Source organism: Python bivittatus, unplaced genomic scaffold (genome assembly GCF_059951505.1).
Source record: "Python bivittatus isolate LINGU-HERP-01145 unplaced genomic scaffold, Pbiv_v1 ctg000080_np1212, whole genome shotgun sequence".
Lineage (NCBI taxonomy): Eukaryota > Metazoa > Chordata > Lepidosauria > Squamata > Pythonidae > Python > Python bivittatus.
This window is the reverse complement of record NW_028277035.1, coordinates 83,115,884-83,143,366: the sequence shown is the minus strand read 5'-3', so window position 1 is coordinate 83,143,366 and position 27,483 is coordinate 83,115,884. Positions and strand designations below refer to the sequence as shown.

The 27,483-nt window shown below is 37.9% G+C and overlaps 1 protein-coding gene across 10 annotated transcripts in view; it reads right to left on the bottom strand.

Annotated features, from left to right (window-relative positions):
- The window catches only part of FHIT (fragile histidine triad diadenosine triphosphatase), a 1,182,997-nt gene that overhangs the window by 707,527 nt on the left and 447,987 nt on the right, over positions 1–27,483 (bottom strand). For all 10 annotated transcript variants that reach the window (XM_088134431.1, XM_088134428.1, XM_088134429.1 and 7 more), the window contains one exon: positions 15,566–15,692. In XM_088134431.1, the coding sequence (XP_087990557.1) occupies positions 15,566–15,668 (103 nt within the window). In that variant the 5' untranslated portion in view covers positions 15,669–15,692. The remainder of the gene's footprint in view (positions 1–15,565; positions 15,693–27,483) is intronic.

Below are 27,483 nucleotides of genomic sequence, written 5' to 3'. Positions count from 1 at the left end.
AATTTTTCCCTCTCCTCCCATGAATTAGCCACCCCCTAGCTTTGTATCATGATAAAGACTGAGTAGAAGAGCAGACATCTATAGGCCAGAAGCAGATAGAAAGAAAAAAAAATGCTAAGCTGAAAAAATGGTGATGGATGAGGTGAAACAGTCTTGAATAATATTACATTTCTCTAGCTGTTGGTGTTTGTTATGTTCTTCTTTGTTATGTTACAAAAGTGGCAACTGATACCTGTATACAAATGTTTAAGAACTGGTCCAACCATCAAATCAAACATGCTTAGAATCAGTTAGCATGACTTCTCCAGGTACTCTTTCCTAGAGCAATATGGTTGGAACACTAGGTCTCTCCTCACCATAAACGGAGCAATCTTCTTCTCCATTCTCTTCACAGCATGTGTCTCGAAGCTCGCTGTTCCAAAACAGAGAAGCTTGTTTATAAGTTTTTGTTTGGGAAATCATCAGCTGCCTCTTTAGAAACAATTACAGCAAATCAAGTTCCATCTCTTGTTTGCATCTCTCTTGATGACAGACAGATACAGTACTATCATTGAGCTCAACTGAGTGAAAAGCAAAGTGGAGATAAGGAAATGCTGCACCATTATTTTCTTACTTAGCAGTCAAAGGAAGACATTTCAAATCCTTCTCAAAATACGCTTTTGGAAGGGAAGGTAACAACATATTTAGGGAGGCCGTTTATGCATCAGTAAGAAAAGATGTATCACCAAAAAATTAAAAGGGGGGGGGGACCAAAGAGAGAATGCTTCTGAACAGTATGCTGATTTCTAAATATAAATGAGCATTTAGAAATATTGATCATACTTTCATTAGAAATATGATGCATTTGGCCCCAGTAGGGAAGACTGCAAGCAAGCCCTCTGCTCCCTCTTTTCAATATGGTTCTATTTAAACCAGACTTGGATGGAAGAATCTTTCACAGACAACTGTCTTGTGGCAATAAAGGCTCTCTAAAATAGATAAATGACCATTGTAAATGTGTCTCTGAGTACAGAGACTCCTCCAAAAGATCACAGTACATTAGCAAGAATATGAAATTAAATCTTATGCTCAGTAACTTTCCTGGTAAGCAGTGAATAATGCTGAGATCTCAGCATCATGTCCCTATGTTGAAAAATCTCTACTCGTTGCATTTGCCCTCCAAGCACATTGTAGGATACTAGTGTTAACCTTTAGAGATTTAAACAACTTAGGATCTGACCAGTTGATGGACTGCCTGTCTGAACACTAAGTTCTGTAGGAGACCTTTCTCAAGGTGCCTCTGCTTTTAAAGGTCTGTTTATCAGGCAGATGGGAAAAGGCCTTCTCCTACATCCTCCCAGGACTGTTGCATTTGACCTCAAGTCCCTTCACCTTCAGAGCACCCATTTCTTCAGCTAGGCCCTTTAGTGTTAATAATGTAAATATCAGCTATTGCTTGAAATGTAGTCTTCTCTTGTTTTTAATCTCATGTAAATAAATATAATGGAAATAAATAAATGGATGTGAATAGGTAGGTAGGTAGGTAGGTATACAGGCTGTTAAAAAGGCATTACTGATATAAAACTTCTTCACTAATTTATTCCAAAACTAGATTTGGAAACATAAAGCTGTTGTGTATACTCATCATCTTTACAATCAATTAAAATCCCAGAGAGAAGGCTGATACGCTATGTCCTGGCTGCTACAAGAAAGACTGCAAAATACTCTGGAGCCAAGAACTCTCATCCACTTTTTTATTGTCCATAAAGCCATTCTACGGCTGAGTAAGATGGGACCGAAAGTCTCTTCCGGAATTAGCAGTCAATTGGCAGTAATGAGAATAATGCAAAATATTTTCAAGCCCCTCACTGTCACAGATCTGCTTACAGTCAGACAAGAGAGGAATACAGCCATTTCTGAGAATAAATGGTATGAGTTGAAATCTTCATTTGATAAAGGCTCTTCAGTGTGGGAAGGCTGTTTTTGGCAGACAGAGTAGTAATGAGGATTCGCTTTGAACATACAATACTACATGGAAAATTCATCTATTTGAACTTTGGTGTTGGTGAAGACTCCTGAGAATACCTGGGACAGCCAAGAAAACAAACCAATGGATCGTTGAACAGGTCAACCCAGAGTTCTCACTCTAAGTACAAATGACTAAGTTCAAACTTTCTACTTCCGACACATTATGTGAAGACCCAGCTCTCTAGAGAAAGCTCTAATGCTGGGAAAGGTAGAAGGAAAGAGAAGAAGGGGATGACCAGCAGCAAGATGGATGGACTCAGGTACAGTGGCAATGGGTACACAGTTGGGAGACTTGAAAGAATAGGTTAGGGATAGATCGGCATGGAGAAAATCTATCTATGTGATTGCTAGGAGTCAAAAACGATTTGATGGCACATAATCAATCAACAGATTTTATTAAGGATACAAGTTAAAAAAAAGTGATTGCAAAGGTGTTACCACGAGGAGTGGGAAAATCTTCTCAAGTATATGAATTGTTCAACTAACATTTTAATTCCAAGATACTATGACTGGGAAGGGAGAGAGCTCCTCTGCTCAGCAGTAAAAACATTAAATTGTAGCATGGATGGAAAAAAAATAAAACCATCCCAGGCTGCTGGTAATATTCAAGAATAACGTACAGCTCACTGATCTGTTCAAGCAGCGTGCTACTACAAAGCCACGTTTGCCAATTCCCTCTCTGTTCTCATTCATAATATTCACAGCTACTAAGTTTTTCTTCAGGAGGTTAAGAATAAAAAGGGAAAAATCATCTTTTGAGATATCACATCCATTATGAAGTAACTATTCATCGGGCCTGTAAAAAGCTGTGAGGTTGAAGCTATTCTATATTTATGCACTTCAGTGTCGTACTTTTTCCTTAAAAGGGGAAAAAAAAAGGCCTATAAAGGGCAGTTATTTGTCATGAGGAAAAAATTAATTTTAGGGTAAGAACTCCCCTAGCTGTTCTTGCAAAATTTTAGCAATTTTCAGAACAGCCAATTCATAGGAGCTGCCATCCATGAGGAATTGTTGGCAGTTCCCTCAACTTTTCAGGCATGAGAGAAGAGATCTCATCAAACCATAGGGCTGAATGAAGCTACTGAAACATGAGTGTTCAACCCGCTGCTCATTGCAGACTCTCCATCAGGTTTAGTTCAATTCTCAGTGGGGGAGTACATCTACACATGCAGTGATTTGCTATTATCTTCTTCTGGGATATTTTTTGAACTACCTAGTCTAGCCAGGTATGCTGGCAGTCCCTGGAGGAATCCCATCCAGGTTCTAACCAGACCCAACTCTGCTTAGCTTCCAAGCCCAGACAAGTCAACCAGGTGCTGCCACCTCCTAATACTGCCTCTTAAGATGATGTATTACTTTGTTTAACTTTATGCTTTGACATTGGGTAGATGCTAAATCTAGGAAAAGATTGGGAAAGATTGAAGGCAAAAGGAGAAGGGGACAGCAGAGGATGAGATGGTTAGATAGCATCACTGAAGCAATGAGCATGAAACTGAACAAACTCAGGGAGGCAGTGAAGGACAGGAAGGCCTGGCGCAATATGGTTCATGGGGTCATGAAGAGTCGGACACGACTTAACGACTGAACAACAACAACAACAACAGATGCTAAATAAATAGAGCTTAAATTAAGGGCAAAATGACCCAGTCAAGTGGCCTTTTGGGGAAGTGGGATGGACTGTCACAGACCTCCTACTCAGTTCTTCAGGTAAGAGGAATAAAGTAATACATCTTCACTTGTAAGTAAAACAACATGGACCTAGGAGATCAGTACTGTACCAATATTCTACACACTTCCAGAAGGAAACATTTACTGTATATTCTCATCATCTATTTAACAAACTATGTAGATGTGATTGGCTTAGCAGATGAGAGCAAATCTATTACTTTGCATTAATATCATGAAAACTGCTACAAATGCAATAAAAAACATGGATTTTAAAGTTGAATAATATGAAAGGGGCACTTCCTTGCTTGGGATACTATTCGATTTTTGACCAGCCTGGGCAGTATAGTAATTGAATCAATCAGATAAATAGAATTTTATGCAAGAGCAGCCTTCCTTTACAATTCAAAAATAATATGATCAACCACCATACTTAGCATCCAGGTTTCTGGGGGAAGAGTCAGAAAAAAAGAAACATATAGCAGCATAGAAGAAGCGTTATTTTAAAAACATGTAGAATTACAGAGCAATTGTACAAGGGCTAAGAAGCTAATGTGCATGAAAAACAATGGAAAGGTTTTGTAGTGGTTTTCTGTCTAACTGGCATCAAAGTGCAGTAGAGTAGGAATGGCTGATAGTTAAGAAGCAAACAATGATAAAGGCAACATGACTCCAACATTTCTCAATGCTATATTCTCTCAGGTTCTACAAATGCCACCAGATGCTTTTCATGTCCCTCATCCTGGAGAAAGAATAATCCTGCCATGTATGAATCCCTCCCCCCATAGTAATTAGAAGCTACACTCTGATATGCAGTTATGTATCTCCTCTCCTCTAAAGGTTTCTCAACCTTGGCAACTTTGAGATGCGTGGACTTCAACTCCCAGAATTCCCCAGCCACGCTTGAAGTCCACACATCTTAAAGTTGCCAAGGTTGAGAAACACTGCTCTAGAGTACTTCTGGAGAAATGTTTTAACTTTTGCAGACGTTTTGCCTCTTTCTGTCCATTTGGTCCCCCAAACTCTGCATGACTAACAACAGCTTTATGAAGACTTCATCTGCATCAGAGGAATTCCACTTTCATTCTTTAGAATCTGTTTGATTCAGCATGGTTCAGGGTTTGAAAGATGTCCCAGTCCAAGACACATCTTATTCGACAGCTCAGACTCTATTTCACATGGCAGATTAATTTTGAGAAATTAATTACAGGTGATCTACTGTACACATTACAAATCAACATTTGTCTGTTTCACTAGCAGAAAATTTGATGGACTTTAAACACTTTGAAGGAAAAAAAAAAGCCCCTGAACAGAACTGTAACAGGATCAGGAGGAAAACAAAGTTCACGCCAAGATGAGCCCCCATTATTACTCTCTCCCTTAACTGAGTCTCCAGGAGATGTACTGTTTCCTTCTGCACTGGTGAAATGTAACATCTACTACAGCCTAGAAATTTAACATCTAATTGAATGTAATTGAGTTCAAATGGCTTCAGCATTAAGATAATAATCTGTGTTTCCCACAAACACTTTTTCAAATGGTACCCTATTGGCCCACTGTCTTCTGGGTTCTGCTCAATTTGTGCCTTGTCCCACCTGTCTTGTAGAAATCGAATGTATAAAACTCAATTTTCTTCTGAAACGATTCACCCACTGCTACCAAAACTATACATTTTTACTTGAAGCAAATTATTAGCTATGTCACTGGACAGTAATTAGATTAAACAATAAATGTAAAGACTCCCTTGTCAAGGTTGAATCTTGGTGAGCGTGTAGATGCATCCTTTTTTCTTTTTTTGCAACAGAAGTGGTTTGCCTTCTTCTGAGAACATTTTTCTACTTTTGAGGATTTCCTGGATCTCTCAAGTACTAAGTTCAAGTACTAATCAGACCTGATCCTGCTTACATTTTTTAAGATCAGCCAAGATCAGCTTGGTACTGTCACCTATAATGACAATTATATTAACCATACTAAATCTAACTATAGTTAAAATAAAAGTAAAGACCCTTCATATAATTGATATTTTATTTTAATTGAATGTAACAGAAATCTGGCTGCACTCAGAATTTTTTGAAGGGCCATTCAAAAGCCAAGCCTGTCTCAGTCCAAAACAACACCTCCCAGAATTAGCAGCCAGCATAGGGGTCCCAAAAATCCGGAAGGCACCTGACTGAGAGGGCTTGTCTAACAGAAAACACTGCAAATGAAGAGCTAATTATGTTTTGGAAAAGTGACCAGAATTGCTTTTCTGTGAGATTGGCGGCTATACAAATTTGATAAGTAAGTAAGTAAGTAAATAAATAAATTCAAAATGTAGGTGAGGATCAAGTATCTAATTAGTGCTGATGGGAAGAAAACTCTTGATAAAGAAGTTATCTTAGTACCAAAGTTTTCACTGCAATAAAAGTAGACCAAAAAAGTTACTTTTTTTTTTTTTAATCCATTTTAATTTTGAATGCATAAAATTGTTTGGTCCCAGTAACATCCTGTCCATTGTTCCATTTTGGACAGCCTGCTCTTTTCAATAACCAGCTCAATAAGCCGTTGAAAAATACTTTGTATAATATAACCGTGCTGCAGAAATAATCTTTGTTTCTGTCATTATGTTATACATTCAATCAATTTACAAATGTTGCTCTATTCCCTTCTTATGCCAGCACTCCTTACAGCATCCCTGAGCAGAAACCCAACGATCAATACTGTGTCTGCTGAAAACAATAGGACATAACAAATGAATAATTTTATTTACAATAAAAGCCCTAGTCCACAAATGGATTCTATTAACGTTCAAATTCATTTTTCATGTGTTAACCCAAGACAAAAGCAAAGATCTTATAGCACAATATGAAAAGAATAAGGCATATATATATTTCTCTGTGTGTGTGTGTGTGTGTGTGTGTATGTGTATTCACAGAACAAGAAAAAGAAAGCTCTATTTAATGAAAACATGTGTGGAACATATGCAAAGCTGTGTTGTGCGGAAGGTAAATGTCTGACTGTAAATAGCAGTCTGTCCACAATTACTCATAGTTGTACAAAATGTTAGTCATGCATGCCATATAATTATAGAATTCCATTGTGTTTTAGACAGGATCAACATTAGCTGTTTGGTAGCCTGATCTGCTGCAGGCTTCAGCAGAGCTGAATGTTGAAAGGTTTCAAAAAAGCAGAAGGCTAACCTGAAAGATTTTCTACACTTGAGAGTTGATTGAAGAAACTACATAGGCAGAAAGGTTATTCTCTCAGATCCTTCCTCCAGTAGATGGGGCTCTCACATGGGTAGGTAACCGGGTCCCCTCAAGGTATTTTGAACTACAATTCCCACAATTCCTTCCTGGGCTATGGCTAATGGGATTTGAAGTCCCCTTGAGGACACAATATTGCCTCCTCACCCTCTGATCTATTGCATGCAAGAAACACTGCATATAGGTGAATGCTAGAACTGATGGAGAACCCATAGTTGTGAATGGTAATGCTATATCTAGCATGAAAATTTGCAGGGGTTGGTGGGCAGTGTGAGAACATGCATACTAATACAGACAGATGAAATTGACTGTTTTGCTTTTTCCCCCATTTTCTTCTTTAAAAAAAAAAATCAAGGAATTTTCCCTTCCCATTTATGACAAAATTTATGAATTTTGGAAAGTTCTCCCATCAAAAATTGTCCAAATAGTTATCCATCCACACAGGCCAAATAAAATACTCTCAGCATTGATAAAAACCTGTCATATAACTAATAAAGATGAAGAGCATGTTGGGAGTTGAGATAGCAAATTAATTCAGTATGGGAAACATGGATGAATACACAGAGTCCCAATAAGTACCTCTGCCCAGAAGTAATACATCTGTACCTTTCACTTCCTTTCCCATTTAATTTCCATCCTCTTTATAAAAAGTTTCACAGAGTTTGATAAGTCTGGTTAGATAACAAACTGAATTTTCACTCATCCCTACTTTTAAAGAAAATGCTTAATTATCAAAAAGAGAAGATAAAACAAGACAAAGAATGAGGAAATGAGGTGAGGAGAAAATAGGCAAACCCAGATACAACTTTTTCATTCAGTTTCATAATGAACTGAATTCCACCTTGACTCAAAGTTCTCAACCTGACCATTTAGATAAACCCCTAAGGCATTTTCCCAAAGAAATGTGAGGGAGATACAAAGTAAGGCAAAACCGCTTAGAAAAACCTCAGATGTTTGATGTTACTTAGCGTCCCTTTTCCTAAACCAGCTACTTCTGATACTCTCTCAGCATTGGGATCCAACTCTCTCTGCCTTTCTTGCATTCCATTCCTACTTTGGCCTTCCATGGCTGACCATTTGACTTGCTCACCAGATGTCAGTGCTTCACTTGCCATGACAAGCATAGACCTATATGTTAAACCATTTAGAAAGGCTCAGAGACATTTAGACAGCATCTGTCTCTGCTCCAAATAGGTAATTGCCTTCCCTTTCACCCCCCCTTTCTGTGCCAAATACAGTGTCTCTGGAGGCCATCTCACATTTGTCTTATGACTTTTTATACTTTCATGCTGGTAGATCTAAACCATCCCTAATATAAGAGCCAGAAAGTGTATACTTGCCATGACATCTATGCACAAGTTTGCACACAATTGGGGGAGGGGGTGAGTAAGCTCAGTTGAAAGAAGCAACACTTACTATTTCATAAAAATGCCTAATATTGAACTAAGAAAATCTCTTAGTGCATCCTCTTAAGACAGTGTTTCTTCAACTATGTTCCAGGCTGAATATTGCACTGATTCTAATTGGGATTTTCTTCAACCCCTCTCACATTGATGAAATATGCCTTCACATGCAAGGTCAGACATCTTATTAAGATTCATAATCAATGTATCAAATATAAGGGAAAGTAAAAACACACTTTATTTCAAATGCTTTCTATAACCGAAAAAGAAACAGTCATAGATGTGCCTCATTAAAAAAGGATTGTTAGTTGTTGCACAGTTGTAAAAACTTTTTTAAAAAACCAGACGCTGCATTAATGCAGTCTTTCTCAGCCTGTCCCAGTCTTTTTCCTCTTAGACTGACATCTGTAAAGTGTCATACCATTTTTTTTCCTGTCCTTTTGAAAAGATTCTCCCCACTTCCCACCCCAATTCGTTTACAAAAACACTATCTGCACCTGTTCAAGCTTGGGTTACATTGAGCATGTACTCTCCAGGACTGAAAATCTAGCAGAAGCAGGATGCTACAGAACATTTCCAATTCCAAAAAAAAAAAAAGGGGGCGGGGTTAAATAATATCACCAGTTTACATGAGCTAGGATTTTGCTCCCTATCTTTCAGAACATTCTGCTTGCAATAAATTTCATTTCCACCACTTCTGTAGGTCATGAACCCAAGCAAAGCAAAAGTGCAGATCACGTGTTCTTGAAATTAAATTTGGAATTTTGAGTTTATTTGGAGGGTGGGGGAAGAAGCAGTTATGAAACACCAGTTTAACAGAAGGCAAAATATTTAATTTTCTCTCCTCACCAGCCCCCTCCTCTTGCCTTTTTTTTTTCTCATCCCCCATGACCAGGCAGCAATTCTTTTTGCTGTCCTCTAATGGTTGCCTCAATCTTTGCAGCCCAGATATGGTATGCCTAAGATTAATTGCTGAAATCTATTACATCACATCCTACAGTGACGCTTGACTAACACAGATCTCAAATTATAAATTGCAAGTCTGCCACACACCTACTCCCTCCTTAGTAGCTACATAAAAATCTTTTTCAAAGAGCAAAGTCATTCCAGCCTGCTAATAATAATAACATGAGGATAAAAAGGATCTTATTCTACCCAGACTTTCCCTGGATAGATGAGCAGCCATATAAATCTGATAAATTCCACTGGATGCCCCCCTGGACGGACATTATGGAGAGCTAAGTTAAGCCCTGGGTGTGAGCCAAACCAGGAAGCAGAACCCAGGCGGTCCAAGGGTCATATATGCACTGCAACTGCTGAGGGCCAGAAGAGCGGACCATCTCTTATTGGTCCCCTGCATGACTGTGGGCCAGATTTGCGTTATTTTTAAGATCACATGGGGAAGAAGTGAGTCAAGAACAAGTCCCAGCCAGGACCCTTGCATCTCCTTATGTCCAAGGCAGCTGACTCCCCTGCCCCAACTCTTTGTATACTATTGTTTCCCACCATTCACTCCATGGAACAACTTTTTATTAGGAGAAAGATCTCAGCTGGTACCTGGAAGCTAAGCCAGCCTGGTTGGTACCTGGCTGGAAGATTATAAGGAGAAAAAACAAAACAGATTTTTAGATCAGACTGGAAGTTGAAAAACATCACAGAACAAGGAAACAGCAAATCACTTCCATACTGTTGCCAAACAAACTCCATGGATGTGTCAGTGTCATCACCAGGAATCCAGCACAGCTCAAGTGCATCTTTAACTTCTAATGGGAAGGGGAAGAAAAACTTTCAGGTATCCACTTTTGCCAGACATGCATTGTAATAGAAGGAATTTCTCTGAAAACAAGCAAACTGACCACCTGTATAAAACAGTGGTGGACTACCACTTTGTGGCCGATTTTAGGGAATGACTTTGGGCTAGTCACTCTCTCTCAGGCCAACTCACCTCACAAGATTGTTGCTGTGGGGAAAATAGGAGGAGGAAGGAGCACTAGGTATGTTCACCACCTTGAGTTATTTATAAAAATAATAAGGGTAGGAGAAAAAATCTTTAAAAAAAGAGAGGCATTTGAGAGATTTTTCTGTAATTACCCTAATATAAGACATAGGTGGCATGCTTGGGCAGAAACTTTGAGAAATCTTAGATATTTAAACAGTCCAAATCCCAATTTTCTTCTAGAACTTTTCTTGCTGAGACTAATGGACAGACAATTAGAAAAGACTTATAGACAACTGTTTTTCCTTTTTCCTTTTCTCTTTCTTTCCTTCTTTCTTTTGAGGGGGGGGTCTTTTTTCTTTCAATTCTTTCCTATTTACTCATCACTTTCTTTTACTTTACTTTCATCTTTAAGTTTGTATTATTTTTACTCTGTAAAACAACTTCTTTAATAAAAATTAATTAAAAAAAAACAAATTCCAATGTTCTTCAGAGCAATATATTCTTTCAATTTATGTTAAGTCATAGCTGGAACAAATATCGAATAGAAACTTGTTAAAGTATATCTAAAGCAAAGAATATTTCGGTGGCTATGAAGTGATGTATTTCTTAGGCAAGAAATAGGATTGTATATTTTTTAGACATTTTAAACATTTAAACCAATCATCTCTATGGGGCTGGGAATTATGGAAGTTGCAGTTGGGGAAGGCCATCTTACTGCAAAAGAAAGCTGGATTTAAATTATTCTTATCTTTTAAACTAATCATTAACAGAATTACTGATTATTAACTGCATTATGTATTTCTTGCCTTACTTGCCCAAAAATACACACACACAATCGCTGCACATAGATCATGAGAAGCTAATAATAAAATACTCCCTAGATTTCATTCAACACCATACATCTCCAAACTATGCAATTTTTAAAATCAATTCCACTCTTTTATTGGTCATACTTGAAGCACGTACCTTTATGATACATCAGTTAGTTTGTGTTGATTGTTTCTACAGCTCTGGTTCATTTTATTTATTTCAATTCTCATTTAGTCTTTATTCAACAAACAAGTTTAAGCACATCTTTAAGTTCAGATACTCAATAAAAAGTCTTTTAAACGTCTTCTACCTGTCCACCAAATCCCTCGAGCACACAATGAAGTTCAGAGTTTCTCTCTAAAATATATTTCAACAAGCAAGCTTTGGTTTTGACCTCTTCGGATTAAGGGATTGTTATCACAGGATAATGGCTGTGTAAACAAGTCTAGCTTGACTACTTAGACATCTGAAACTCAGCTATTTCCTCAGAGGTTCTTCTCAGTCAGTACAGTATTTTCTTGTTTATACAAGTCTTGTCTTTCAGAAACCCTAAAATGCATCTGTGGCTGAGACAACATCAGGCAACAAGGAAAGAATGAATGATTATTAAATTGGCATGAAGACAATGAATCAGGCAGTCAAAATTTAGATTTGATGGGCATACATCCAGATTCTGGATTAGTCCAAAGGCCTACTCTATCTAGTTCACCTAGGACCTTCTTTCTCACACAGCTACTGGGAATCTTACAAGCAAGATCTATGGGCAGTTAATATTAAGTTGTTCTTCAGAAACTGATATTCAGAAGGCTTGTACCTCCAATTCTGAGTAGTTGCCATTGAGTTATCATGGTGAGTTGTTCCTGAGTATCTTATCATCCAGCCATTTCTTTCTTCTCATCCCAGTAATATCACATGAACAGGAAATCTGAGCATGCATCCTGGTCCCGTCCTCTCATCATCTGCCACTCAGCTTCCTCCTTCACAGTGTTCATTCTTTGAGGACAGTCAGAAAGGAAGAAACTGCACACACAGAGAATGGTTTTTCTCATGGCTTCCAATCCCAGTCACATAGGACTGCAATCGACACAGACAACCAATTCATATGCGACAAACCTCTTCTTGTCAGTGTTTCTTCCAACATAGGGACAATGAAGCACTAACATGGTTAACTTTTTCTCACATAGAGGGAAAAATCCATGAGTAGGACTCATTTAGAGCCCTCGGTAAACCCAGACAGTGGTTCCAGTTTCAAAACCCAGCAAACGTGAACCAGAAGTAGTATAGAATTATGAATCTAGGGAATAAAATAAATGCTATCTAGTTTATGGATATGGGAAATGAAGAAGAAAAAAAGAACATAAAAGAGAAAGAAATCAAACCTAGGGATTGGAAAACAGGTCAAACAAGATCATTTATGAATCCTAAATTATACACACTGGCTAGGTTGGATTTTCAAGCTCATATTTCTTTAAATCAAATATACCTAATTGAATTTGAAGATGTATTAGCCCCAGTGTTGTAACAAAGGAAATACATGATTGAATGTGCAGGCTTATCAATTGGAGAAAGAGTAAATTTTAATCAATGAAATGCATATGCACATACTAAACATTACAATGACATGAATGTGAGCAACTGAGGAGGTCTGCTGGTGTCTTGCTAAATTTTAGTCCCTTTCCTTGGAACTGTTGATGTTTCCAGCAGTTTGTGCTAGACAGCCTTCCCAGAATATTGCTCACTCTATGAATAATCACACGGCCTAATGTCTGCCCCTCCTCCTTTGAAACCTGAATATTTCAAAACACACAAGTTAATTAACCTGACATCTGAACTGAATCAGCTTTTAAAGCCATTCTTTTTGTCTGCAACTTACAGAAATTCAAATATGTTAATATTTCATTGCCTGCTAGGAAATAGATATATATTAAAAGACATTCTCTAAGTGAGTCAGAACCAAGCAGATAAAATTACTGCTGTAAAGCACAGGAAATATATCTGCTGCCAGGACAGATGAATGTTTCTTTATGGATGTCTTTTCCTGGCTTGCGTGTACTTTATTTACTTACTATATTTTGCTTTCATCAGGATGATACCCCACCCAGGCACATCTGCAGAATTGCATGATACACATAAAAAGGGGAAGGGCTTCAACTGTGGGTCAAAGCCTCCATCTTGTTTTGTTGTTGTTTTTTTAACACACACACCGGATACCCTTTGTCCTCCCCCACCCCTCAATTCTTCTCTCTTAGTTAAATTCTGGGAAGCATACTATGATTTAAAAAAAAAAAAAACTTACTCAACAGTGTATTATTTACAACACATGCCTTATTACAAATTATAACATGATGAAGCATGCTAAACACTCACAGACATGCAATTACACAGTTCCACAATCAATATTTTTCTATTAAAATTATCAGGTGGAATAACTTGATTTCACTTGCTTTAAAGATTCATTCATGAAGACTGTCCTCCATTAAACACTGATGTAAAATCATCCATGTTATAGTTTAATCTGGTGGCTCTGCATTTGTTTATCCATGTCCAAATTTAAGGTTTTAAAGCAGATCCCTGCCAGCTATTGTACGAGTACATTTATTTATTTGTTAAATTTCTGTGCTGCCAAATCCACATGGACTCATGGCAGCTTACAATCCATATAAAGCATAAAATAGCAATAGCAGCAGCATATATAAAACATTCATAGTAAAACAAGATAAACATCCACAATAAATATTTACTAATCAATAAAGACCAATCAATTAATAAACTACTGCTACTACCACAATAAATATTACATCATGACTACTATAATGCCTTCAAAATTAAACATTAAAACACCCACAATAAGGTCAAAAAAAGCCAATGACTTAAATACATCTATAAGTAACTCACACCATAAATTCATACAACACTTCCATCCAAGATAACCATCAAGAACCAAAGGCCCTCCAGAAAACCATTCTGTCCTCACTGCTTTCCAGAAGCCCTGTTTCAGGAGGGACAATCAATACTCAATGGAAAGCTATTCCATAAAAGTTGTGCTGTTACAGAGAACAACCTTTTTGGATCAGTCCAAAGGCCTAGTTATCTTGATTTCATAATGGTCAATCAAGTACACCATGGGAAGACCATAAGCAGCAAGCAGAAGCACAAATCAGTCTAACCTTGGTGTTATCCAGCAACTAGCTTTGAGAGAAAACTGTTTCCAACATAAGAAGTAATATATAGTCATCCTAACTGGCAGCTATTGACAGCCTTGCCGTTAATTTCTAGGCTAACGAAGTTCAACACTATTGGAAAGATCACTGTTTCTCAACTCTGTTCTAATGTATTTGATTTCTTCATAAATATGGGAGTGGGGCACTGAGATTCCAACGTTATAAAATGAACCCACCATCCACTATCCTCAGCATCTATTAGATAATAATTAAAAACATCCAGATGAAAGGAGGAGGGCGCAAAAGATTGGGAATGTGCTGCTAGGATTCTCCAGATTTTTGATATGGGCCAGTATTTCTAGCTGATCTACTGAAGAGATGGCTCTTTTGCAGCCACCAGCTGAAGACTATTCTAAGAACTATCAATCTTCGGTGTGGACAGCCATCCCCAAACAGTGTATCTTCCAAATGCATGGACTTATTGGAGGGAGAATTCTCGAAGCTGAAGTCCATACATTTGGAGGATGCTTGCTCTAATACGTTTAACTGATCTATTATGCTTTGAAAGTTTAATGCTAACTTTCATAAACAGAAAGCCAGCCTAGATCTAAACAAAGGAGCCAACCCACCCATTTGGCTTGGGCATTATCCTGTCTTAGATTTCATGTCATATTTCAGGACCCAAATCTTTCAAAACAATTATTACTCTGGGTGTACCTTTTCATACCTAGGAAGTTGTTTAAGCCAAGTTCAACTATTTGTCTGCCTAGATTTGACTCCGAGAACTTTCTAGGATCTTGAGCAGAGGACTATCTCATTATCTGCTACTTGAGGTCTAAGATTGATCCTAGGACTTTCTGGCCATAAGACCATATGACTTACTGTTGAGCCTTGGTTGTTCCCCCAATAAGCCTTCGCTCACATGGCAAATTAGCCATTCCAGCTGAATTGGTCCTTCATACACACTGAAACCCACAGAAGTCTAATTTCTGGGCCAATAGTGCAACAATTAAAACAGGGAGTATGTTTGAAATACTTTCAACTCCTTTTTAAAAATGCTAAATGCCTGTTTATTTATATATCTCCCTTGGTGAAAAGGTCAGGAGAAAATCACCTCTTTGGTCACTGTTGCTAAGCAACCTCTTTCAAAAGTTCTGCAACACCGATCAAGCATATTATGTTCCACTGACTGGCTTCAGAATAAATATGAGTAACATCTTACCTGTTCTTCTGCAAGAAGCGAGGAGAGGTGCCCACTTCTAGGCAGAGAGCCAGAGATCCAAAGCATCTGTTATACTTGATACTTCCTAACCACAAAAAACAAAAAAAGGATACGGCCTGGGACCACGGGTTTCCTGTTCACAAGTGCAAAAGACAGTTCTGTCTTCAGAAACACAAGAGAAGGCTTGATAAGATGCTGTCCAAAACGCAGCGACATGTTCAGTCCTTTTATGTATAGAATCTGTGGAGGAGAACGTCGGAAAAGTTAACGTGTGTCTCACTTTATCATACAAGCAAGATCACTGATAACATTCTGGAGATGAGAACAGGATCTTTTCAGCCATGCAAAGCACTTTTTTCGCGCTCCCCTGCTTGAGTCTTCTCAAAGAAACATCTGTGTCTTGGGCAAGTGAACGTTAGTTTGCAAGTTTTTCATCAGTGTACCATCCATGCTAACTGGAAGTGTTTGATGTTTGCAACAGAATGGCTGAGTAAACAATCACAAGCTCCCCTACAGGAAAATGTTCCAAATTAAAAAAAAAAAAGATATTAATAAAAATTATTATTATATAACTGCTGATGTCTGCAAATCGCCTTGGAATAATTTGTGTCTTAAAGGGAAAGATAGAGGGAAGTGATAGTCTTGTCCATTGTAGCTTATTAGTGTGGAAGAATTTTTCTGTCCCTTCATTTGTCACATTGCATCTAATCTAGTGCTGCCATATCTTGACTGCAAAATCCAGAATGGCCAGTAGGGAGTAGCAAAGAGATAGAGAAAACCTAACCCTTTATTGCCATCTAATGATCATCATACTTTTGCAGCTCACATATGCTGGTCCTAAACTAGCCACTCCTCAGAGGATGGGAGCCTTAGCAGAGTCACCATCAGATCTTACAGGACAGACGGATTCATTGTGGAGAAGGTTGTTTTGAAAATAACCAGGCCCTGAACTATGCAAGGGTTTAAAGCTGATAATCAGCATCTTGAGACCAGTGTGGAATAGCGACCAAGGTACCGGACTAGATGCGAGGAGACCCAGGTTCCAATCTTCCCTTAGGCACTGAAGCCAGCGGGGTGGCTTTAGGACAGTCATTTTCTCTCAGCCCTAGACCAGGAAGCCAGAAATCATCCTGGGCAAGGGCAATCAATGACAAAACACCTCTGCAATGTTGCCAGGAAAACTGCACAGTCCTGTCCACAAAGTCATCAGGAGCCAAGACTGATTCAAATGCAAAAATTTTTTAAAAAATTAAAAAAGTAAAAACCCAGCACTTGAATTACACCTGAAAGCTAGTTGGCAATCAGTGCAGTTCCCAGAGAACAGATGTTACATGGGCAATCTAGATGCACCCATCACTACCCAGGCCACCATATGCTGAACCAATTTGACCTTCCGATGGGAGAAATTACAATTGTCACTGAAGATGCCGGTCACAGATGCTGGCGAAACGTTAGGAAACAAAACTTCCAGAACACGGCCACACAGCCGGGAAGACCCACACCAGCCATCGTATGCCGGCCATGAAAGCCTTCGACAATACAGATATATCTAAGTTTGTATGGCAAGGTAAAAAACCCAAGGTTCAATATAAAATACTTCAAGATGCAAAGGAATGAGGAGGATTGGGACTGCCTAATTTAAAATTGTATTTTGCAGCCTGCTGCTTAGCTTGGATGAAAGAGTGGGTTTTGCTGAGAAATAAAAGAATTTTAGAATTAGAAGGGGTTCAGATGGCATGGTTTTCTATGGTACGATAAAGTTAAGGTTAATGTTGATTTTAAGAACCATTATATTAGAAGTGCCATATTGAGAATATGGAACAGATATAAACCCAGACTGTGCCCAAAAATGCCTTTATGGGTCTCAGCACAAGAAGCATTTTACAGGAAAGAAACAGCAAGTAAAGAAAAATGGCTAACTTATCGAGGAACATGGAGAATATAAGATGAAATCAAGAGAGCATCTGGCTGCAGACGGATTTAGTTTTCAGTGGGTTTCGTATGCACAGTTAAGAGAAAGATTTAATAGGACATTTGGAATTGAGCAGCAGAAGACATAATTTAAAGTTGAACTATGTGCAAATGATGAACATGTAATTGCTAAACTGTATAAACTTTTACTGAAATTTGAAAGGGAAGAAGAACCAGTGAAAGACTATGATAAAATGGGCGAAGAACTTTGGACACAATATACGGATGGAAGAGTGGGAAAATATGTGGTTAAAAGGATTGAAATTTGCATTATGTTATAATCTAAAAGGGAACTTTTATAAAATGAGGTACCACTGGTATATGACTTCAGAAATATTGTCTAGAATATATAAAGGTACTTGTATGTCGGAAATGTGGACAACATGAAGGGTCATTTTATCATGCCGGGTAGACTTGCAAAACAGCCAGAAATTTCTTGGTTCAAATACATATAATGATACAAAGAATTTTAAAGATCAATATTCAGTTGAAACCAGAACTTGCTGGGATTAATGGACAGCCAATTAGAAAAACACTATGGAAGGTTATTTTTATGCATGATTACTGCTGCAAGACTATTATATGTGCAAAAATGGAAAGACTCTGAAATACCCACAATGGAGGAATGGTTGGTGAAGACGACAGAACTAACAGAGATGGCAAAATTAACCTGTTTGATTAGAGAAAGATCAACAGCTACATTTATCAGTGACTGGAAACCCCTTATGGACTTTTTGCTGAAAAAAGAGAAAAATGAACTTGTGATTTATGGGTTTAAAGATTAGAAAGGGTAGAATATGGAAAGAAGGAAATTTATGATGTAACTTTAGAGAGAGAGGGCAAAATATAAATGCATCTATAACTGCTGTCAAGAAGATTGAAAGCTGCTGCTTTATAATTTTTTCTTTTCCTTTTCTTTCTTTTTCTTTTCTACTTCTTTTTCTATTTTCTTTTTTTTACTATTTACTATTTTTCTTTATTATCTTTTATGGCTTTTACTTTGTTAAAAAAATTTTTTTTAATTATTAAAAAAAAAAACAATTTGGATGGTCTTCAAAGGCAGCCATGTAAAGCAAATTGTAAATGTACAATTGTGAGGTGACAGACTGTGACACTTTGTCCTGGTCCAGGCATAGATGCAACTGGAGCACAAGATGCAATTGGACAACCTGATGCTCAAACAGGAGGTGTAAGTCCAGGAGAACTCCCAGATTGCAAATCAATTCCACAGAGGGGAGCTGGACCCTGTCCAAAGCTATAGACACATGATCTCTGGAATGAAAAGGCTAATTAAACAACACATTTTATCTTGGTTTACAACTTGGCTGATGCTCAGTTAGAGCTCAGTCATAAACCAAGAAGGAACAGTTAAAATGGAATGTGGAACAACTACAAGATTAAAAATTGGGAAAGGAGTACACAAAGGTTGTTCCTGTCATTTATGTAACTTATAGGCAGAATACATCATGAGAAATGGTAGACTAGAAGAAATAGAAATTGGAATTAAAATTGCTGCAAGAAACATTAATAACCACTAATAACCTGGTAATACCCCACTGACTGTTAGAAGCAAAGAAGGAATCCCTTGCTGAATGTGCAAGATGATGGTCTGCTACTTAATACTACAGGAAAAAAAACCCACGCCATGATTATGTCAACAGGCAATACCAATCCAATGCAAATAAGGAGAGAGGTTGAAGCAGTAGCAGACTTTATCTTCTTACATCCAAAATCCACAGTAATGGTGCCTGTAGCCATGAAATATTATGATGTCTGCTATTTCGGAAAAGACTGTGAAAGATCTAGACTACATTAGTGCAGAGACATCACAATGACAACAAAGGTACATACTGTTAAGGCCACTGTTTTCCCAGTTGTAACATAGGATTGTGAAAACTAAAATATCAGAAAATCTGAACAAGGAAAAAATGATGCCTTTGAACTGTAGTCCTAGAAAAAAAAATGTTCAAAATAGCTTGCACCACAAGAACAAAAATTCAATATTACATTAAATAAAACTACTCTGCTCGCTGGAAGCAAAAACAATGAAGCTAAAACTAAGGTACATTGGAATATAATATAAAGGCAAGAGTCATTCAAGAAGACTCTAACGTTTGGAAAAACTGAAGGCAATTGAAAGATGCCAACAGAAGACAAAAATGGCTAGATGACACTGATCTAGTGTTACTGATGATATAAACAGAAACTTACAAGAACTCAAAGAAGCAGTTAATGACAGATAACACTACTGAAATTATGCCCATTATGTCACAAAGAGTTGGAACCATGTATGACTGAAGAACAACAACAGTTAGAGACTGAGCAGCAAGAAACACCAAAGGTCTCAGTGTTTAGAAATAAAAGTATGAACTGATTACTCAAACATAAAAAAGAAGCTAAAGAAAACAAGATGGGATACATTTTAGTGATGGGTTTCTCCATTCTGCCTTGACACATCTGACAAAGTGGAGCAAGAGGAACCTAGATCAGGAGCATCAACTTTCCAATACTGAGCTTGTCAGCCCTTTGAGGAAGGCAATGTCAGGAAACAGGAGTCACAAGAATCTTGGAATGTGGCTATGGTATTGTAACAAAATCTGGAAAACGTGTCAAAGGCATGTCTATTTTAATTTATACCTAATCTGGACTTCCAAGAAAGGCATGGCGAATTGAAAATCAATTTTTGGGGTGGGTCCTCTGCCCCAGCAGGAAGGAGTGACACCAGTGAGCCAAAAGGCAATCAGAGAGTGATCTGGACATGGCAACAGACTCATGTCAATGTCCTCCACTTCTAGATCACATCTCTACCACCCCAGGACAAAAACCAGATCTAGTGTGTGACTGCCAGAATGCATCAGGTTATCAATGACATGGAACAGGTCCATGGTTGCCATGGAGGCCATAAAGTCCTGAGCCATCCCAGACTCAATGTCACTTTGGTCCATTGTTATTTTGGACATCAAGGCTTATCCCCACAACTTAATTAGCCATTCTTCTACAGAAGGAACTATACATGCTTTCCAGTAGGAAGCACAGAAAATACTAGCAGCAGTTACTATGCTCAGAGTTAATTCAGTATACTTTGTGAGAATGTAATGTTTGGTAATATTCAATTAAAAATATAGGGAAAGCAAATTCAGCTTTTAGAATTTTTACCAAAAGCACTGGATCTTGCAGACACCTCTGCATGAAAGGAATCTAGTCTAAAATATATATAAAAGGGCTCAGCTGAACTTTCCATTTTAGAAATGCAATTCATCTACTTCAGCTAGTCAAGGTTTTGTAATGCCTGAGGAAGTTATTTCCTCAAGGAAGCAAGCTAGCAACCAGATCATTATGTCTCATAAACTCCAAGGACTCTGAGTATATGTGTGTACAGTATGCATGTATGCATCTTTCATTATGGAGATATGTTTGTTTCATTATTGTTTGTAGGGTTATGTACTGTGGTTTTGCATTCTTTTTGCCCTGTTTTGTTGCATTTTGTGTTTTGTAAGCCTCCCAGAGTCACCTTGGTTGACTTGGGCCAGCCATATAAATGTTTTAAATAAATAAATATGTACTGTATATACATATGTGTGCATATTTATCTTTTCAATTCACTGAAAATCCTGTAAAAAAAAATCTTAGCAAAATAAAATGCAACATTATTTTTTTAAAAAAACCTTAAGATATTGCTATGTTCTGCTTTTTTAAATTGTTGTACTTTATTTTGCTCATCAAGGCAAATAGCCATACTAGAAAAAAAACATATCTGAGCAGAAAAAACATATTTTCAATCATTGGCGGATGCCATCTGCATGGGGAGTCTGCCAGCTTTCCATAAGGCGATTATTCCATATAATGGGTATCACAATGGAAAATGTCCTCTTCCTCACCTCTGCCAAATGATCATCAGTAAGTGGCAGACAATAAGCAAAGCATTCCAGAGCAGTGCATGAGGAAGCTTAAATGGAAGAAGGCAGGAGGTGGTTCTTAGACACCCTCAAATAACATTTTCAGGAAATGGAGGTCTTGTGGAAGGATACTTAAACTCTGCCCCTTCCCCTGCCCCCCCCCTTTTTTTTTCACTAGCACAACTCTGGAAATGAGCCCAGCAGAAGAGAAAATTGCTTGAAGCAACAGAGCTCACCAAGGGAAGCTGTGGAAAGGACAAGATGTAGATCTTTGCCCTATGTGCTCCATGGAACATGTTATACTAGAACAAGGAAGATGCAAGACTCAAATAGCATGGCTGCCTTTCTGAGACTCAGGCATGTGCAGCAGTGATTGTTACATGGATAGTGGGACATCTTCTAAATGTGTTAAAGTAAAACTCCCATAAGGTATAGGCCAGGATAACTGGGAATTCTGGCACTTATGAACAACCTAGGAGTGCTTTCAAAGATCTGGAAAAAAGAAGCAGAGAAGGTATTACAACTTACTTACTGACACTGAAAGCCAGAGCAGTAGGTGAAAGAGGATGGGGGAACTAATGCCTTTAAAATAAAATTGGCAAGTAAGAGAGCAGGGAGCCAGACATCAAGAGCACAAAAAAGTGGTCAAACTGAAGATGATGTTTCCTGTCAGCCTCAGCAATAATAAATCCTTCAAGCAGAAGGGAAGCGACCCTGGAAATAGAGAGTAGAGCTGATGGTTTAATAACCAAAGCTCAAGGGGTATTCTGACTTACCATGTGAATAACTAGGGACTGTAGTGTAAGAAAGATCCCAACCTTTTTTAGAATAGCTCTGAACTTCACTAACCAAAACAACAAAAAATAAAACCCTACTTCAGAATGTAAAGTAAACAGTATAAAATGAAACATTCTCAGCTTTAGAGGGCAACAATAAACTGAAAGGAACAAGAGGCTAAGAGTAATTTTGTGTCTGAAAGTTTCCACCATTCATATAGACAGGATCTTGACTTTATGTACTGACATCCTGGAACAAAGATAATTTTTGCTCAAGTTAGAGGAGCACAGCATCCTCAGTTCAGAGGAAAAAAAGACTATATCAGCACCCCTCAGTTTGGGGCCTCCTCCTATATTGGAACTATCAGAGAGCTGGACTAAACTTTCTTTGAATTATGGAAACTGTGATACCAAGACATCTGGAGGACACCTAATTGGGGAAGACTGCCCTACACATTGAAAGTGGAACAAAGTTTAATAACCTTTACTTCATAAATTGATTGCGACTCAAGGAATATTTCAATGGTAATCTCATGCTTAGGGACAATCCCCTTTCATGGAGCTAAACCTTTGAAGATCTTTAGTTGAGGGACCGCCTCTTCCCAATTACATCTGCCCATCCCATCAGATCTGGCAGAGAAGGCAAGCTGCAGGTCCCGTCTGTCAGGGAACATTTGGCGAGTCCCAGGAGGAAGGCCTTCTCTGCTGTGGCGCCCGCCTTGTGGAATCTTCTCCCCCCAGAAGTGAGATTAGCTCCATCCCTCTTAACATTCTGCAGGTCCCTCAAGACCTGGCTATGTGATTAGGCCTGGGGCTCCCAGGGGACCAGGGAGATTTTATGATGGCTCCCTTACTGTGGTTAACATCATCTTCTCGTGTTCCATGTGCTTTTTTATAGTTTTTATAGTTTTAATAATGACTGGTTTTTTATGTATTTATTGGTTTTCTTTCTGATTGAGTGTTGTACACCACCCAGGGTCACTTTTTTGTGAGATGGGCAGCTATACAAATATGATAAATAAAATAAATCTTTTATTGCAAATAGTTCTGAGTCATTTTAATGTGCTAAACTTAACAGCTGATCTTTAAACATTCTGAAACATACCCCTTGTTTAGCTTGTTCTCCTTTTCCTGCAACTGGTACTAGAAGCATGCTGTCCCTGACTGAAAAATAGCATTGAGTCTTCAAGACTAATAACTCTTTTTTTACGATTTTTTTATGCTGCCTTTATTATTTTTATAAACAACTCAAAGTGGTAAACATACCTAGTATTCCTTCCTCCTCCTATTTTCCCCATAACAACAACTTTGTGAGGTGAATTGGGCTGAGAGAGAGTGACTGGCCCAAACATTGATCAAGGTTAAAATAAGATCATGTTGTTACTTCTGGCTACCTTTTATGGACTTTCTGCTGATACCAGGACTGAAAAGATGATGTTTTATGGATTTGTTTATAGATAAGTGATGGGGTATAAGATGAAGAGATAAGTGTAACTTTAGAGAGGGTGGAAAGTTACTAAATTTGTTTATGTAGTACTTGTTGTGATGAAGGTTGGAAGTCACTTCTTTATTTCCTTTCTCTTTATTATATTCTTACTTTTCTCTTTCTTCTCTTTTTCTCTTTTTCTTTTTCCTTGCACTTTTTATTCCTTCTCTCTTTTCTCCTTTCTTTCTTTAAGGTTAGTTTGTATTATATTTAACTATTATAATCAAAATTCTTAATAAAAATTATATATATACTGTATATATAAAAACAAAAAGCTAAAGCACTCGTGTGAATAACATTCAAAAAAATCCTTCCTCAAACCATTATTAACTCTGGGGAAGATACATTTAGTATTTTCCTAGCAGGACTAATAATTTTCATCATAAACATAATTGTGACCAACAGTAATCAGCCCAATATTCCCAAAAAGCAGAAGATGGGACCTTCTCATTACCAGCCTATAAGCTTCCTAAGCAAAATAAGCAAATTATGTATTAAACATCCTGTCTTTTGAGAGTGGAATAAGAGGAGGTATCTGGGAGGTTTCTCAATGAAATGAATAAATCTCTCTCTGATTCCCTTTGTTCAAGAAAAAAATTTTTTTGATCAAATGGGCAATACAATACACCTAGATCTCATTTACATTTGGGGTAAGCTATTGCCACCCTTGGATTCTGTGGAGGAATCTGGTGTTCCAGATCATAGTACATTAGATTTTGTGCCCTCCTTGATTTAAAGAGTAACGTCTACCCAACTCCCACGGTGTACTCTTTTTTTTCCCCTTTCTATAAAGGAAAATATATCTCAGACCGTATCTCAGTCAGTCAGTCACTTATCAGAAAAATCCAAAAAGACTCAAAGCAGATTAGACTTTGTTCTAACAGGTATCTTGTTACAGCCAGTACTTCCACATTCTCATTTGCAACCAAATACTCTAACTCCCTCATCTTGGCTCAGAGAGGTCTAGCAATGGCAAAGAAACACCTATATACCATGTCCTTTTTGCAGTGTGGTTAACAGGAGCCTTTCTCACTTTCAAGAAAGGATTATCAGCTCTGTATCAGGGCACACGCTTTGCACCTGGGGCTACAAAATGTTAGCCAACAGAAGAGCTGGGATTAAAGCAGATGTGGAAAGTTTATTCTGTGTGCCTGTTGGAGATTTCAGTATTGTTTGTGGATCTTCTATATCTGACAATCCTCCTCACTTAAAGTAAGTGCTCCTCCAGTGCTATCTTCTCCTTCTTGACAAGAACACTAATTAGTCATTACGAACCATTTAAACTGTCTTTTTCCCGTTCACCTTGTAAGAAAGGGTCGTGTCTGCAGTATGTTCATGTCAGCCTTCACATGCTGTTTCAACAATGCAGCTGCCTTGTAACATACTGCACAGCTAATTTATGCTCAGCTAATGTGTCATAGAAAGATTTCATACATATGTGCAGACACAAACTGAGATCAAGAAATGGGTGGTCTTGCAAAAGATGCTGCGTTAAGATCAGAACAACCCAGCAGAAGACACTGATTATCCAGCAAAATCACCTGGTATAATTTTTTGCTGGAATATACCATTTCAGGAAGCAGATGGAGAATATCAAACAAGACTTGATTATTATTAAGTCTAAGCTTGCAAGACTGTTGATTATGACTCTGCACGATACAGCCTTCAAAGAATTGAGAATGGCATACGTGGTCCCTCATAACACCCTTATGAGGTAGGCTGTAGAAGGACAAGCCCAACACCTTCCTGCGAACTTGATGTCTGAGGGAGATAGATTAATAATATAGCATTGCCTCTGGCTCGTGAGCTAGATTGGGCTGGGGGTATCTTTTAGCAGAACTCTGCTATTCAAGCACTGTAAATGAGAAAAGCATTTGCTTGCTTGCTGACTTTTTTTTTTTCTTCACATTTCCTCGCGATTAGCAGGAAGGAAAATAAATAAATAGTGATATGCCACTATTTTATTTTTAACAAACGTTCCCATCACTATTCCTTCTCCCCACTTAATTCAGAGACATTAGGTCCCACATTACTCCTTCCTTTGCAAGGGGACAACAAAATGTGTTGTTTTATGCCAGAACATAACTGAACAGAACAACAGCAGATGTTCCACATCACCTTGGAATATTATGAGAAGCTTCTTTAGCCTTAGGTTTCACCTTCTCAGAATGCTACCTCCAGAGGACACGAGATCCCATTCAAGCCTTACTTTACACTCTTTTCAGCACTCAAAATTCTCCAAGGCAGTATCACTCTTGCCAATATTTATAGCCAAGATATTGGTTGAGACATTGTAAAAGATAGGCCACTACTTATATACAAACATACCCAAGAATTCTTATCAGTTGCCTTTAGTTTAACAGGATTACATCTTGAGAAGAGATTAAGTCAAGGAAGTAAAAGCTGTGATTTCACACAATGGTATTTTAAAATGGTCTAGGATTTGTCATTTAAAACCCCTAAATGTCAGCTTGATTGCTAATTACTGAGTTCCATAAATTCCCACTGATTTTATTATTATCAATTTTTAAAGTCAAGTTGTATTTTTGGGTGGGGGGGATTAAACACATTATACAAACAATTTATTTGTTTAATTGGCTTTGTTATATTATTATTTTTAAAGATCACTTTAAATGGGGAATGGATTTGGGGAGAGGAAGAGGAATATTCAGAAACGTAGATTGTTTGACATGGGCTACAGCTAAAAGGAAATTTTACAAATTGTCTTCAGCAAATAATGCTATTTATTGTTAAAATCATTTCCCACTTGACATATTCTAAAATGCATAGCATCACCATTTACGCTAACAAAATTACTCCCGTAAAACTTACTTCTTGCCATTTTTATAAATTTTCTAAAAGGGTTTGATTATGTCGGAAAGGTGACATTTCTACGCAGGACCTATGTGCTCACTAGCATTTCGTTCTCATAATGAATGATGAAGGAAAAGCATTCAGAAGCAGGTTCTTATTATTCTTTTGTAATGTTTCTGCATCTTCTGCTGAAGCAGAACAACAGCAATAGTGATGCAGTTCAATATATAGTTCTTTAACTTTCATCAGATTGTAATGGTCCAATCAGTTGCTTTTATCAAGAATGACAGACAACATGAACTGAATGTGGCTTAAGACTTTCACCATCATCACTACCTAATTCTCTGAAATACCTTTGCAGCCAGCAACATAAAGAAACCAAAAGTGGGGTTACACTAAAGGTCATGAACAAATTAAGCATGGATAAATCTATCAGTTAGAGAGCCAGTTTGGTGTAGTGGTTTAGGCACCAGACTGGAAACTGGGAGACCATGAGTTCTAGTGCCACCCAGGCACAAAGCCAGCTGGGTGACCTTGGGCCAGTCACTTTCTCTCAGCCCTAGGAAGGAGGCAATGGCAAACCACTTTTGGAAACCCTTGCCAAGAAAATTGTAGGGACTTGTCCAGGCAGTTTCCAAGAATCAGACATGACTGAACGGATTAAAAAAAGATCTCTCAGTTACACTTTTGTTCAGTGTCTTCATAGGTTTTTAAGGATGGCAGGTCTTTAATCAATTTCCTTCATTTTGGGGGTGGGGTGGGGGAGGGGGAATCTATACCTATTTATGCATGTCAAGGCCTGGGGCATGATACACATATTTTGTATCCCTTTTTCCTGGCATATATACTTTTTGCAAGATTCTCAAGCTTTGCAATTCCACAAACCCCTAAAATGATAAATGAGATTATGCAACCCTCCCCACCCATGAATAAAACTAATGATTTCATTAGAGTCAGGCAAGAAATAAATATAATTTTAGTAATTAGGTTTTAATCTATGCTATCAAATAAAAACATAACAGAACCTTACATCCTTTTTGTATGACTTGTTTCCAAATGTCATATTAGCTTGCTTTCTTTTACACTTT